The 17,341-nt window shown below is 34.5% G+C and overlaps 1 protein-coding gene across 2 annotated transcripts; it reads right to left on the bottom strand.

Moving 5' to 3' along the window:
* Positions 1-1,750: 1,750 nt before the first annotated feature.
* LOC128234731 (uncharacterized) lies at positions 1,751-17,198 on the bottom strand. 2 transcript variants are annotated; one of them, XM_052949180.1, is made up of 10 exons: positions 16,942-17,198; positions 11,278-11,390; positions 10,819-10,964; positions 8,853-8,991; positions 7,016-7,159; positions 5,517-5,705; positions 5,209-5,322; positions 4,427-4,564; positions 3,784-3,874; positions 1,751-3,637 (listed from the first exon to the last, which is right to left on the bottom strand). In XM_052949180.1, the coding sequence occupies exons 2-10, from the start codon at positions 11,357-11,359 to the stop codon at positions 2,959-2,961; spliced, it is 1,722 nt and encodes a 573-aa protein (XP_052805140.1). In that variant the 5' UTR covers positions 11,360-11,390; positions 16,942-17,198; the 3' UTR covers positions 1,751-2,958. The 2 variants fall into 2 exon arrangements, with proteins under 2 accessions (XP_052805140.1, XP_052805139.1); XM_052949179.1 differs by having other exon boundaries at positions 1,752-3,637; positions 11,278-11,469.
* Between the last annotated feature and the right edge of the window lie 143 nt (positions 17,199-17,341).

Raw genomic sequence — 17,341 nt, 5'->3', positions numbered from 1 at the left:
AGGCAATTTGCCTACAGACCGTCCGCATCCGGTCCGTCGGTAATCGCGCCCGTCGACCACGGAAGGTTCCTGTCCTTACTGGGGGCACGGCTAGCATGGGCGAGACGGAATCTACGTTGACAAGAGCTGATTGGGCTAATGTCTTTTGTGGATGAAACCAGATTGAAGCTCCGTGGGTCAGACGGGCGCGTCCGACGGAGTGAAACAGGGAATGTTGTTTGATTGACGCAGACCAGTTCGGTGGTGGTTCCGTGATGGTCTGGTCAGGAATTTCGATCAGTGCTCGATCAACTTTTTTGGAAAAAAATTGAAAAACGCTTCAGAGTGATAATTTTTGCATAAAAACAGTAAAGACATCATTGTTTTAGAAGAACAGGCATGTTTAATGCTTTGAATTAGCTGACTGCTTTATCGACGTTTTTAAAAAATAATGTTGATAATCGCTTCAATGTGTTAATGTGTGCATTAAAACAGTTAATATGTCATTGTTTTAGACGAAAATGCATGAATACATGCTTTGAAATAGGATTCAATTTAGGCCGCTAGGCCGCCAGGCCGCTTATTTCACGACACTAGGCCGCTAGGTCGCTGAAGTGCTTGATCGATTTTTTTGAAAAACGAGTGATAATTTGTGCATGAAACAGTTAATTTAAAATTGTTTTAGAATAAAAGGTAAAGAAAAATGTTCTGAATAGAAAACAATCAATTTAAGGCAGCTATGTAACTGTATGAATAAAAAACTATATTTTTAAATCAATAAATATCATATATATCAAAATAAAAGGCGATAGGTCAAACTGTGCCACAGAAATTATGGTCGCGAAACATTTGACTGCTTTTAAAACACTGGTGATATCTGAAATTACACTTACATTTCGAATTTTAAACACTTAGATTTATTTTGCTGTGTCTGGCATGCATAACTGTTGTTGTTAATGTGTTAAAACGGAAATAAAAACTTAGGAAGTAAAAACCATTCGAATGACGTATTTTAATGACGACGTAAACCAAAGCAGAAGTATTTAAAAATAAAATCAAAAATTAACACTGGTTCATCAAAAGAACATTTTTTCGTTAGGTATTATTGAATGTCTTCATCAAATAACAATCCTTGTATGTGTTTCAGGTTGACTTTAATTACACAATACAAGTCGTTATTACGTTATATCTCAGCCAAATATATTTTTGGCACTGACATATTCATTGATATAATTAAGGAATGAATTGCGGGGTCGATGTCATTATTGGGGTATGAACACAATTGGGTTGGTCAAAGTGTGTGGAGTCCAAAGGACTCCACGCGTACTTTGACCAGCGATTTATTACTTATATTTGCACCAATAGTTCCTTATTTCATTCAAGAATTGTTAAACAAATACTTCATTTAAGGAATGAATTGCGGGGTTGATGTCATTATCGGGGTATGAACGCAATTGGGTTGGTCAAAGTGTGTGGAGTCCGAAGGACTCCACGCGTACTTTAATATAATACTTTAATATAATAATAATTCAATATAATCATCGACTGATGAACGCAATTGCCGAAAGGCAGTCCATTTAAGGAATGGAAGTTGAGGTGTAAATATTTCATTTAAGAAAACCATTCATTAATCCTTTCTTACCCATTCTGTAAATAGAACAACCCAACTGTAACTGGAAACATTATTTTCAAATGACGTCACAATAACGTGGGAAAAGATCAACCACTTGAAATCACTTTTTAAACGTAAACTTTAAACACTTATGGCAACAATACATTTAAAATATAATAAATTAACACTTTCTAAAATGTTTATTTATATTTTACGGGACCTGCTGACACAATACAAACAATAACAAGATCAATAGTTTTCATGTATATTGTTATGCGATGAATTGCGATCCGAACATATCCGAAGATGTTGCGTTCATCGATTGATGAATGCAATTGCTGAAAGGCAGTTCATTTAAGGAATGGAAGTTGGGGTGTAAATATTTACTGATAATGACGATTTTTTGGCGTTACTGTCACATTGCAATGTAAGGGGTTTTAACCTTGCATTTATGCCGGGTGTATTTCTCCTGAATCGTCTTTCTTATTCACACGAACTATTTCAAACACATAATATAGTTGTCTCTATTCTTAAGGAGCTAATCAGATGTTTTACAAAGGCAATTCAATATAAAATATTTTAGTGTTTTTGAAACATAAATGAACATACTAAAACAGAAATCAAAACCAATACATTCGACCAATAAAAATAACACACTGTAATTTGTTTCATAAAGGAAACAAGTGCATTATGTCAATCATATGAATTTTTTTATCGATATTAAAAGTAAGAACATCTTAAACAAGATAATCACAAGCAGATGTCCAGACTTATGTGAAAAACTACAGAAACAAGCTCACTAGCAAAATGTTTAAACATAAACCCGGTTTAATGGCACTGGGTAAACGCCAAAGACATTGAACACAAAAAAATAATCACAAACAAGAAATAGGGAAGAACCGCACAAAACTCCACAAACAGCACATACATACTATATATAAACCAGTTTACGTGCACAAACCTCACTCTTATCCTATCAATCCTAAATAAAAAAATAAAAATAAAACAAACGTAAAATCTTTTCAAAATATCCATTTACTTAAGGAAATTTAATAATAAAACAAATATTAATAAGGTAAACCCCAAGTTCTTCAGTCCGTTTTGCTGTTCAGACGACAAGGGAACATTCTTTGATAATTAATAAGTTGTGTGGCAAATGTTAGATTTGTCCACACTGCAGATAACGATGCTCTTCAACTTAAAGACATCTCGCCCTTTGTCATCAAAACATAGTATAACTAAAATGCGTTGAAATGTTTTATCTCAACATTGATGCAATACCTATATACAGTACACTTTCTTTCAACAGTAACGATATTTGTATACATAACTCATCTTCCGTAGTGTTTAACTGATACACATGAATGTTACCGTGATGACAAATTAAGGTGTTCCAGTACCACTTTGTCGTAATTATTGCCAGTGATTTCGTTAAAACCATCAACATTACCTTTTCCAGCGGTGTCAAACTCATCGCCATTAATCGAACTTTCTGTGACGTTATATGTGTTTTCTGCCATTCCCTTTTCGAGCGTCATCTTCGATTTCAAATGACTATACGCTTCGCCATCATTTTTTGTTGCATTGTAGTTATATTCAGTTTCAGAACTTTTCTGCGACGAAAGTGATTTTCCGCCATTGATATGATCATATTCATTATTGCTTTCATCTGGTCCCCTTTGTTCCATTCTGTTGTAAACGTTAAAGCTTTCTCCCCTTTCGTCGTGGTTCGCATTTTGGGTGTGTGTAATTTTCGCAGTATCATAATCTTGTAGAGTGTCATTGTACGACTGATTACAATCGCCAGTGTCCTCTATATAATTATACTCGTTTTCCTCAGTACTACCTTCGGTCTCTTGGCATTGTAAATGATAAGCTTTAGATTCATGCGCACATTCCAACACAAAATAGCAATGGTCTGTGGGCGTTTCATTCTGCTGTGTGTTTGTTGTTGTTTCCAAGAATGGATCAGAAATGACAGTAGAGGGTTTTACGACATCAGCCGTTCTGTTTTTCTCAGTTTGCCTACCGGTCAGTAATAAACCACTGAAAAAATATGCGTTGGTTTACTTTTATTCAATTTTAGGCATAGTAATTTCAAATGAAATGCATTTCAAAATTAAAATTATAATATTGCTCATGGCTGTTCTGCCTCATTAACTGACAAGATTAAAACAAAGTATATAGTTTACCGTTTTCTTAGAATTATCAAAATGATAATAACAACAACCATCAAAACGACCAGGGACACGCTTACACCAGCTATCGTTCCAGCGGGTACACCTAAAATGCATTATATTTTTATTATTTTCATAAATATTCATTGATATAACTTTACTTAGTCAGTTTGGAGAAGACACGTTACATATAAATACAAGTAGAACATTCAAGTTTGTTTTTTAATGTCTTTGCCGAGGGCAAAACGGAAAATAATCCATGTTCTTCTTCATTTTATACCATATTGAACCTCATTGTACATAGAGCGACAATTTTATGTAAATAATAAAATAGAAACAATAGGACAATATCAATGCAATGGACTTGACCATTTTCTAGCAGAAGTTGTTGTTTTACAATGCGATCATTCGAAATCAACACATTTAATGGATAGAAACATTACAATTATCAATTTATTAACTTTTCCAACTGATTTCTTTCACACCTCTTTCTGTAAATACACTTTACTGAACGTTATAATGCCGTTATATTTCATTTACCACTAAGCCGTACACTACTAAGATTTGCCTGAACAAACAAATACTGGGATATGGTATTTAGGTAGATCCACATAGCTAAGATTTTTATAATATATCGTGTGATAATTACAGTAAATACCTTTCGCTGAGTCTGCATTTCCTACAGTAGGTGTATATTGATTTGACGGAGTTGTGTCTGTGGTGACACTTTCAATGACCGTTGTCGTTGGCCAAGTTGACGGCAAACAAGTTTCGATCTCCTTCACCGCATGTGTACCTGAAGACAAAAGAGAGACATTTAAAAAATGAATTTCGGTCTTGAAAAAATCATACCTTTGGTATTTCCTGATACATTATCCTAACGAATCATTGATATGAACAACCACGTGGACACTTTAAAACAGCCTTTACAATATTTTTTTTAAAAAAATAAAAAGGCATTGATAGTGGTAACTCAATTTCAACAATTTTATTTACTTTGCACGCCTTACTTTCATATACCATTACCAATATTTTTCATTTTTTTTTTTATTTTTTATTCATTTATTACTTTTTGGAGGAGGGGGGAATCATGTGTAAGTTTTTGAATGCATTGACTCATTAATAACAATCGCTATTTGCGATTCCTTAACTTGTGTGTCTGTTTTGCCTTGACCTGTGTGCCTTTTAACATGATCAAAGTAAAGGTATATCTGGTATCAGCGAAATAACTGTTTCAGATATTAAAGGCAACTATACTATTTTATTGGATGTAGAGCTTCACTAAATGCGACATTTGATGTGTAAATAAACATCAGCATACATTGTGTTTGAAATAAACTATCCTTTGAAATAATCGCAGTGTATCTTTGATATAAAATTGCCAATATTAAATGCGTGTATTTATTTACAAGGCATTGTCTGTATCTGTTTAAAACACACCTGGTGTGCACAAACTGAGCATTTGCGCAGTGTCAGTGAGTTTTTTAAACTTTATTTCATTCGAGTCCTTAATGATGTATCCAGCCATAATAGGAACGCATTCAAAACCCGTCTCTGAAAAAATCATATAATTATAAATAAACGTTGTTTTGTTTTGTTTTGTTTTTCAATATTTATATTATCACGAAATGCCATTTCTTCATTGTAGTAACCGTCTTCAATGAGATGATTGACGTTGATAAAAGTATGCTGGTTGCAAAATTATAACTGTTGTTATGATTATGATATTATTATAGTTATTGTAGAACCATTCAATGTAATTGGAGACAATATCCTTAAAACTCCTGTCCAATGCAGTTGATTATCATCCCCGTCATATTTTCCATTTCGAAGGCTTTGATAGGATGCAGGATACTTTCCGTCTTGAAAACATGCTTGGACTGACTCAATCCAACTGGCGGCATACTTTCCAGAGGCATTTGCGGTTGCTGTTGAATCTGCAATAAATACAATTAATTAAATTAATTAGTGGTATTATAACACTGTTGCAATACTTAACGTTACTATTTATTAGTTTAACACTGTATGCAGTTTCTTTTAATATTGAAGGATTTCAGCTTGCAATATTTACTGACACATGCATAGTCGAACAGAACATTGTTTGGCTGTTGATAATTGGTATCATTGAAAATGGAAAAGGCTCGTCCGCCTTAAGGACCAACTGAGTATGGGTGAGATGGACACTATGTCCTATGTTGATGCTGTCTCACAATAAGTTAAATAACATTGAATGTGCTTTATGTATAACATTGTATAAATATTAGTTATAATACCTTGGACAATATGTTCCTTACTGAAATGCTATTACGGCTAAACTGTTTTAAAACTTTTTAAATAAAAAATGGGACCAGTCTAGCATGTTCACCAATTATCACTTATCAACTCTATTGTTACCACAAACAATACATCCCCCAACCCCACCTTCAATTTATATAGGAAAAATTATCGGTTGGCAAAGTGGGAACACATCAATGGATTTATGTGTTACGTATTACGTGCTGCACAATTATCTGTTCACTTGTATAATGAAGTAAAAAAATAAAATCGGACAGTGCTTGAAATTGTATTTATAAAGCATATCCTAGTTCAGTACGTCATCATGTCTGATATATTGAAGTAAACATCTTGGATGTTCTTAGTAGGTTGCTAAGGAACACAAGTGAAAACGAATACTGGCATTTTAAGAAACCAATTAAACAAAACAAAACTACCTTATTCAGCCAGGTATGATATGGAACCAGCGCGATAAAAAGCGGAAGTTGACTGGAGGCTACATTTTGCACTTAATTTTGAAACAGTTGTGTACTGTTTCCGAGTTTGTCCACGAAAAAAAGTCCGCTGTTATCATAACAATTAATATTATATTAAAACAAATTATAATGATCATAAATACGTTTCATTTAATTACTTATCATTTGAGCGCCAATTCAATCCCCTAAAGGAGTGTCAAACAACATCGAGAGGGATAGCAGCTTTGCGAATACAATATAATAAAACAGTTTGACAAATGTTTTAGATTGTTTAACTACTAATCTTATAACTGAAAACTATAAAACGCGTTAGATTTGAAATGTTTAATTACTTTTGCGTGATGAAACGGCAGATAAACCACGGTTCGTGGTCCAACTTTCGTCATTAGATTACTAGACACTGAACTCCAACCCTTGATCTTATCGCCTTAAGATCACGAAAAGGTTAAATAAATTGCTTAACCAGGTAAATAATTAGAATTGTATTTGTATCTTACCGTAAAATGCCTTATGGCTGCATTGGATGTTTAAAAAAGAATTTTGCGTGCACGTGTTCCAGTTAAGAAGTGTTTTATTTGCGTTGTTGTCATATTTAAAGGTAAGACAATGGCCAACTCTACTGCATCCATCGCACTCTGTACCTAAAATGGATGGTTTAATGATTCTACATTATCCTGATATTTTACACAACAAATGCCAGATTAAAGTAATGTGTAATTCCGCGATTTAGTTGTGGAAGAAATATATTCTGAAGGAGGAGCGCAGGTCAAAATGTTACGCCCCTAAGGTACGCCCTCTCAAAACCTAGATCTGTCCCCGCACGTCCACGTTTTAATAGTTGGACATCATTTTTTTAATTTCGTGTGAAATATTTATAAAAAGCTTGTTTCAGTGATAAAACATCATCAAAAGTTACAATTAGAGCTCCTTTGTTAACAAATATTTAAAACGACAAAATGACAAAAAAATGTTCTATTTTGTCAAGAAGTGAAAGTAACGCTATTGACGTTTGAATGATGTAGGGTTTTGATTCACAACATTCTGTTCAAACGAGTATTTGGCAATTGCTGTTAGTTGTGTGTTCATAAAATGTGAGTTTTCATATACAGTCGAAACCCGTTGGCTCGATAGAGCTTGGTTCGATTTCCTTGTTTGCTCGAACTTAATGTAAAGGACCGATTTCTTTACTCTATGTAAGCATTCCTGCTTGGTTCTTTATTCACAAGTCTCGAACATGCCTGATAACATCAATACATTACCCTTAAATGGTATTTATATACAACTGTAGGTTACACACCACCATTGTTTTTCCCTATATAATTCAATGTAAAATTATAATTTTTAGACAACATTTAAAGGCATTTCGAGCGAATGCAGGCTATGATAACCACATATATTCTAAGTACAAGCTTTAAATTACATTTTAAGCCAATAAAAAAGGGGGGTCAAGTTATTCCTAAGAATAATCACTCCACTTGAAAAACAAACTCTAAAAATTGCACCGTCCGCCATGACAGTTCTTCCAAAATGACCTTTCAACTATAGGGCAGCGGTTTATGCTTAAATCTCTACTCTAAATGATAAATCAAGCAAGAATAGATACTTAAGGTATAAAAGTTTCAGGAATAATGATAGTTCTGATTTACATTGTATTGAGCATGTGAAAACATGTCTATCAATCATAAGAACATTTTTTTATTGAGAATTTTCCACAAAACGGAAGTACATATGACGTAATGGTGACGTCATTCCTGTATTGCATTCTTTTGTCATAACCGTTCATAATAATTTCAAAGAAAGAAAAACTCAAAGAATATTCGCAAAGAATGCATCAGAATATATGTAAAATATGTACTTATAAAAGAAGTTGTGAAACTCAAACATCAGACCAACAGTTTATTATGTATTTGAGTTATTGTCAACTTGTTCATCTTATCGCAAACTACAAATCTGTAGACGATAATCATCGAAATAAAAAGAATATAATTTACCATGATGTTAACAATATTACAAAGACGGCAATTACTAGCGATTTCTGAACAGCAAATTATCCTGTGCATTTTTATGGCAATGATCTACTTCCAATAGTAATATATCAGGGAATTAACGTTAAGTCGTAAGTGTAATGGGATAACTTTTTTTAATTGACAAATATTTGATCTTAACGTATAACTATCATATCTTGAAAAAGTTTAAATATGTAATCATTTTGAAATTAAGTACACGGGACTTCCAATGAACATCGAGAGGTGGCTGCTTAGGTTCTTTTGAATAACACTGCCTTATATATCATAATATCCTGAACATTCTAAAGGAAAAAATGCAAGTAACTACCTTTCTCTGTTGTGTAGAAAGAGTAATAGTCACCGGTTTCTAAGCCGCAGGCATAAGTAAGTTCATCTGTAGTACACAGGCTAGTGCAATTGTCATTGTTCGTTAAGCTCAGGTTATCTATACATATGCACTTCATTTTCTGTAACACAGTATCGGATACGATATTTTATTCTAAAGTTAAAATAAATCGTTCAACAAATATAGGATCTGACACGAGTTGTCATTTAATACAAGATTTTATTAAACGAGTTCATGAAATTTGTTAGTAAGCGAGCCTCTGGCGAGCTTACTAACAACTTTCATGGACGAGTTTAATAAAATTCTTGAATTAAATGACAACAAGTGTCAGATCTTTTTTATCACATGCTTAAAACGGCGTTTTATTACCAATTCAGTTCCATTTTCTGAACCGATTGTTTGACAGCCAAAGTACTCAGAGTAGAATGTCAACGATGCGTCATATAAATAGTTCCAAATTAAAATGACAAAAGTAACTAGCAGTTATCAAGTTTTAAAAGCTGATAAAGCGCTTAACAAGTCACAAATACAAAAGCGTGTAGTAAAATATCCAACAACATGAATAACGAACAATTTTAACCAAAAATCCCAATAAGTACACAATTTGATGACGTCACACTCAGAGTACATGCATTTACGCGGTTTATGTGACCTACATCGGTCTGTCAAGTTTTCTGTGTGCACGGATTTAAAAGTTATTCGCTGTCGCTTTCTACGATGATTTTGCAGCGTTTTCTTGGTGTATATGGCATTTCACAACATGCAGATGATAACGGCGAAGCCTTACTCTGTACTGCATGGATGTTGCTGTTGAAAAAGTTAATTTCCACCAGGAATTCATGTTTCCAGAGAACATGATGTTCTAGCCGCCATGGGATGTGTAATGAGATGTCTGTGCTGCGGAATTCGTATTTGTGTTTTCGGTAACCGACAGCTGATTAAATTGGCAAGCAAATGGCATTGATTGCATATTGCTTGTGTTGGTCAAGATGGAGATGTTTGAAATGTTCTTGTGGTGTTTGTAACTATTGTGGCTGTACATTTGTTGACTGACTGGATATTTCTGTGACTAGTAATCTGCATTATCTGGTCGGCGGAACATTGTTATCAGAAAGTTTGTGTACAAGATGCTTTCTGGCACTATGATTCGTTAGCCATTTCTCTCCCGAAAGTCTTACAGCTTCATTATTACGGTAAGTATTTGCTGGCATTTAAACCATTTTGTTTACAAACAATGCGGAGGGATATCTAGGTTGCGTGTGATTAGTCTGGCCAATCGAAATGTCTGATAGGTTATCTTACACATGTGTAAGATAAAAATATTCGTAATGGGTATATTACACGGAAAACAAGGGTAAGCATGTGATAAAAGAATATACTAATACCAATTAAAATATTTTGCACTTCACGAATTATAAAACGAATGAGGAAGGATAATTTACAAAAGTTATCAAAATCAACTAAACTGATCTAAAAATACAACGGAAACCGGTCATGTAGCACCAACAATAAGGATGACCATATAAAACTGTATTGTTTAAATGCCACAGAAAAAAACGTACATGTTAAGCATTCTTCTGAAATAACACTTCAGAAGGTAATGTCCGTTTGTTAAATCGGTTATCTTTCTAAATAAAATGTCAGACATGTTTTAGCAAACAAACAAAAAACTCTATAACGATTTTAATCAGATTCTTAAAAAAGTAAATCGTCAACCTAGTGCAATTATCAATAACTGCATATAGTAATTGAATCAGGTATTGAGTTCTTGCACTAAGGTGAAGAAATGTGCGGTGTTGACATATATGTGGCTATAATCACCTTGACAGATACAAGACCTAGCAAACTTAGACACAAATGTATGTCGTAGTGTTTCAGGCTACACCAAAACAATTTCTCTTACTTAAATATGTTTCATAGTATGAGATAAACCAATCAATGTTCTCACATTTTCAATTTTCTTTATTCCAATTGTTTGACAGCCCGTTAAAACCCTGCAATCTCCGATACTTGGCACTTCGTACTCCGTAGTAATATATTGGTAGTCAACATTACTTTCCCCGCTGGAGTTAACTTCATAGACCCGGATGCATCCTGTAAATATAGCATATATCTAACATGGCAGTAACATAGTCGGAAGTAAAAGTAGTTAAAAACACATTCAGGAGGTATGTGATACGGAGCGACTTTTCACGGACCATTTGTGCCATTTAGATTCATTGTAACTTTTTATATAGTTGTAATACCACATTCTGGTGTTTTTTTACCTGTTAAATATCATTGCTTGATGAAGACAACATAAAAAGTAAACGATGAAGTGTTGTGCATAGGCTCATGTATGTAAACATGTCAGGTGAATTAGTTTTAAGTAGTTGAATTATTTTGGAATCATACAAAATATACAAACCAATATACGTGAAACTCAGCATTGTTTTGTAGACACCAATCCATAAGTCAGTATCGGAAGTATTCAAGCCGCCTGCGACCATGTGCGTATTATTGTCATCCTGTGTTCCATAACTAAAAGATGTAGGCACAGCTAAACTACAATTATACTTATTCCAGCCGGACTTTACTGTAGATTTTCCATTTGTTATACCTGAAAAGAAGTTACGATATTACCAAATAAACACGATTCGCATTTCATTTTCATTTATAGTTTGCAATGTTTGTTCATTTGTTTCAAAACATTATTCTTTCCATTAGTTGTAGCTAGTTTTTAGTCGAACATTATATGAAAATCACCAATTTTCCTGTTATGCACCTTGTTTTGATCATTGAAACATGCAAACTACTTTGTATACTGAAGTATTACTTGATTGATTATTAGAAAAGGTTTTGAGACTTGGATAGTTTCAAGATTGGGGAAAATCAATTTACACCAGTTTGTAAGATTGATTATAATTTGGAACATGATCTATAACTAGTTGTTTCTGTGCCATCTGGTTTATGGCCTATTTGGCTAGGACTGACTGGGTTAAAGTGATAGTATGCCATATGTGTAAAGGCTTTTAGATCCCATTGTATCGCTAAACAGCTGTTCTTAAAGGGAGGAACAACTCAAATAAAACACATTATTTAAATAGAAAAAATAAATACTAAAAACATCTGTATTAAGTTAAGACATATTTTATGTGAAATCACCTGCACCTTTAACTAGGGTATTCGTTATGACTGTCACTACAGGGTGTGTCCATGTAGTTTCCATTGTATTATCATGTCCCCCGAATGCACACACACTGACAGGTGACAAGACAGTTTACAGAACAGAACATTTATTTCCAAGAAGGTCATAGACCAATCTGGCAAAACATGTACATATACAATGGCGACAAAAGCAGCAATAACACAATAAACACAAATTTATGAAAAAGAATTGATATAAATAAATAATATAAATAATTACATAATTATACACGCATAGAGAGGTGCAATAACACTGTCTACTTCTTAACAAACAAATAGACGACAATTACAAACCTTTACACATTACATGGAATACAACGTAGTATTTCTTAATTCAAATACTTTAAAAATATAAACACTTACATTTTTCAAAATAGCTTCATTTTCGGTATTAAAGAGTTCCATTAATTTATACATACTGTGACGTTGTCTATAATACCTAGGAAGATATCTAACTCTGAGTTCAGTATACAATGTGCACTCTAAAACAAAATGATATTCGTCTTCTAATAAATTACAAATGGTACATATACGTTTGTTTAATGGTGTTGATTGCGGTCTATTCCATCTACCTGTTTCAATGCTTAATCTGTGTGAGGATAGCCGCAATTTAGACATAGACTTACGGAACTTTGTAACATTTAATATTTTGAGGTATGGCTGAAGTCTAAAACTTGATACATTAATATAAAATCGAGCTCTACTCGATGCATTAAGTCTACCATGCCAATCCTGGATGTAATTATCTTTTAGCCGCTATTTCACTAATGACAAAAATAATTCAACATTGCCTATTTCTTGATAAAACCATGCATCAAATAAACCTAAACTACAAAGAAGGTCTTTAGTAAGTGAACACCAACTCGGCTTGTTTGCATTTCGCTCCATGTCATTTTTAAGCATAATATAAACCTTTTTTATGTATTTGTTATTATCTGTATACAATAGTTTTACCAAGAATTTAATTATATTCATATATCTAACTGTTTTAAAACTTAACCTTCCTAATTCTCCGTAAATAAAATCATTTTGGGTTGTCTTTTTGACACCGAGTATACGTTTACAGAACTGTAGATGAACTCTTTCAACTGCATTACCTCGGACAAAACCCCAAACTTCTCCTGCACAATTTAAAATTGGGGCAATAAGTTTGTCAAATAGATCAAGTCTATGCTTTACTGATAGACAAGTGAACTTATAAAGATATTTATTCATTTGGAAAATGGCTTTAAGCGCTTGGCCTGCTAATGTAGTTTGGGCATCCGAAAAAGATCCTCCTTTACTAAACACAACACGCCGGTTTTAACCCTTTCACTGTTTGCGACCCACTTTAAAGCAGGTCTAATGATTGTATTTAACTGTCTCTACGATGAATACATTGCTACTTAGCATAATTCTAACTTAAATACAATTTGGAACCCTCTTAAAAGTAGACCCTTATATGAATTTACTGTCTTTACGAAAGCCCGTTACTAACTACTCTCATATTACTCTTAGATATAAATCTCATACTACCTCCTCTTTTATTTCAACATACTTTGACCCTGAACTTTAGATGGTCAGTGATTATTTTGACCACTGACCATTCAAGGTTAATGATGTGAGGGACTTCGGTGTAACGCTTAGTAATGTAAATTAATCTTAAGACACATTTAGACCGAGTTACGGGTGAGCAAAAAATAAACTACCAAGTATTGATACTCGTATCATTGTTTTTACGAACTGAATTCCCACCACATCAACTTTATTAGGAATGTCTGTTTTTGTACGCTTTAATGTAAATAACCGATTATAAATAGCGCGTTGAGTAAATCGTTTTAACTTCCTCATTTAGCAAAATTTGATATCAACAGGATATTATTGTGTATTTTAAAACCATTGTTCGTTGACACTTAGCATGATGCTAAATTGCTTTTGTAACGCTATATTGGTGGGTTCGCATATTGTGTATAAAAGTCTAAAGGTAAAGGTAAAGGTTAGGCTGACAATTGACTATATATTAGGCTGGCATGAATTCCATTCAACAATATCGTGCCTCAGCCGAAACTTTGATTTCCTTTTATTTTCAACAAGTTCTTTTGATATGCGTTGTTATAATAGTTTTTATCGGCGACCGTTTGGGAAGCAAAGTTTTTAAACGTTCATACTTCACCCAATATGCGTTGTAACCAGGTAAGTGGGGTTTTACAGTGAATATCTGTCTTACCCCGAGGGTAAATGTGCAAATGACTGGATATATTGTAGTTTATGTTCCGTTAAGTATATTACATTTGACTCCGTGGCAGACTTGATCTTAAATCTAGGTCTAGGTGCATTAATAGCAAAGCGCGATATAAAAAAGTATGAAATTCGGAGATAACTATTAATACAACGAGTGTTTTTGTTTTGGTAGAGGTTATGCCCCTTCCTTATCTGTAAACGTTCTAACATTGGGCGATATCCGATGTTTCAGGCATTGAAACACTTGGTCAATACAAAGATGACTTAACTTTCGCTGCTCCACCCCTCTCCGGGCTCTAACCATTCTGCATACCCCCTGATAAATGGAAAGATTTAATACAAACGACTACATTGCTTGTAAAAAAGAAGAAGTCCAGGTTACGGGAATAATAGTATTTGGCTGGTTGACCAATAGCGTAGATGTAACCGCTGTCTGTAATTAGTAGGGTCGCTAGGCTTCTTTTTTCCAATCACCAGCTTGCTTGGTAAACATGCAGTTATTTAAACAATAAACGTTGCTACAGCTAGTCCCTATTACTACAACTTTGTTTTGTACACTTTCTTAATAATATGCAAAGTTTTCAATCTAAAACGATTTTTGCAACTCTTGTGGCTGTTTATGCTGTGCATATTTAAAAAAAACACATTTAAAGTGCGGTCGAAACCTACTAAGCACAATGCATTTGTGATTCTATTTCTCGCAAGCGCTGACACAGGTTCCGTCCCGGCCCCAATACCATAGGCATAATACCATAGGCATTTCTCTTAGTCATCTATTTTTCAACGAAGCTGATAAATTGCTAATCTCCGCACCAGAATGTCCTACAAGCAAGGCCGTGGTGCATATACCCAGGTCTAACACGCACAACACCTTTCGGAATACTGGCCTACCCCATGGACCACGTAGTCTTTTTCATTTTGTTTTATTATTACAAGACAACTCTGATAACATAGCCCGCTTCAGTAGTTACCTACTGTTGTTATATAATGGGTCAATTCGATCTAACATTAAATTTTATAGTGTTAAAGTTACAAGATGACTGCAAACAATTCGCAAGGACCCCCGCTTACTAAGCACGACTAAATGACATGTACTGTTCTAAGTGCTCTTCCTGTTATCTGTTATTTTTTACCGAAATTTCAGTTAAAACCGCCCCCAAATAATACGATAATAGTTGCTTTCTAATATAGTCCTTAATTCAATTTATTAGCAATTTTCGTCATTATCGACGTAGTGAAATCGTCTAGCGATTAATCGCACTGTCAACATTTTTTTTCTTTTTCACTGAAACGTTTGATTGGCGAGTTTTGACCAAGATGGATATACATGTAATGCTAGTCCATCTTTTTCTTAGAGACACGGGTGCATCAATATAATCTTTAACGACGGTATTTCTTGTTTCATGTTTCAGGTCCTTGGTACCCAGGTCAACAGCCATTGCGTTCATAGTGCTTGGTGCTTGACTAATGTTAAAAATGCCTTCAATATCATCTAAGTTAGCTCATGAATACCATACGACCATGGCGTGTTTGCAGTGTCCAGGTAAGAACACCGACTTCACGTTCAACTTAGTTCCGCCCTCTGCCGGGCCTCTGGTGTAGTGGTTTTGTCGCTGGCAACCCCGATTCCCGCGGGTGACGTTATCTGCATTACCCGCTGATGTACGCAGGTACATTTGCACGTGCGTTTCCGTGTGCCATTTTGTACTCCTGCCAATACGTTGTCTGTGGATTAGCGTTTCGTTTGGGTATCGACTTCCCAAGAAATGGTGATGTTTGGCCCGTTATCTGTTGGGGAATCTAATGTTAAAAACTCTGGCGATAACGGACCTCAATTACGTCTTTTGATTATGTGATCTCAATTATTACCACGAATGGCCTGGCCTGGTATAGTACAAACAACTGTATAATGGAGAAAGTCATAGGCATAAAGCCTCATACTCCACGTCAGCTGGCTTATGGATTAGTCAACCGATCAGAAATGGGGTACGTCTTTTTTCTCAGTTAAATTCTGTCGCGTGTGTCCCTATGCGTGCGTGTGTGTGTGCGTGCGTGCGTGCGTGCGTGCGTGCGTGCGTGTGTGTGTGTGCGTTCGTGTATGCGTAAATGCGTGTGCGGGCGTGCGTACGTGTGTGCGTGCTTGTGTATGTGTGTGCTTGTGTGCATGGTATATGTTTCTGTTGTTGTTCCTACATGTTCATTATATTCTTCGTTGCGTTGCAATATTTCACAATTTATAGAGGTTTATATTATTTTGCGGATAGGAATTCAATCCCTGTTGAAAAATTACGCATTAAATCGTGAGTAATATTTAAACGAAGAACCCGTGAAATAGCATAATTTTCCGGTCTTCGCATTTTATACAAGATATTGCATTTGTGAGATAAAGCGCAAGCGAAATTTAAGTTTCAAAAACTGAAAAGTCAAAAGGTTGTGCAAAGGTAATAAAAGCAATGGTAGGTCTTAAATAATGAAATTTCTTATGTATTTACAATACTTTGGTAAAACATTTCTTAGTACAGAAGTCGAAATACTAAATGCTGAAAAAAATCATATTAACGAAGACCATTGATACGGCCACTTATACACTAATCGAGAGACACAAAACGTCATAAAACAATATAAACATAGCACGTAATTTAAGATTTGCTTCTAACTAGATTACCTGCGAAAAGTGATCCCAAGTGAAGGTATACCAGCAAAATTAAAAGGAATAATCGACACATCCTGTTCCTATTCATTGTTTTTGCTCACTAACTTGTCAACTACATGCATACTTGTATATCTTGCTCTCGTCAATCAAAACCAAAACCTCGCTACGACATTAATTCTTCCTGGTTTAAAGTAGGTTTGAAATTCTATTCATTTTACAGGCGTAATGTGCAATGAGTTAAAATCGTAAAATGGTAATTATATAATATAAAGCACTTGAATCTTGAATATAATTCTTCCGGATAGTGTTGATGATTCTCACAGTGTTCACACTTATGGTCCGTGCAACCAATTAAATCGAAAAGATAAAATCTGCAAGTTTTAATGTACACAAATGTGATATGCAGCATTTC

Source organism: Mya arenaria, chromosome 5 (assembly GCF_026914265.1).
Source record: "Mya arenaria isolate MELC-2E11 chromosome 5, ASM2691426v1".
Classification (NCBI taxonomy): domain Eukaryota; kingdom Metazoa; phylum Mollusca; class Bivalvia; order Myida; family Myidae; genus Mya; species Mya arenaria.
Note: the sequence above shows the minus strand (reverse complement) of the source record. Positions and strands in the feature narration are given on the sequence as shown.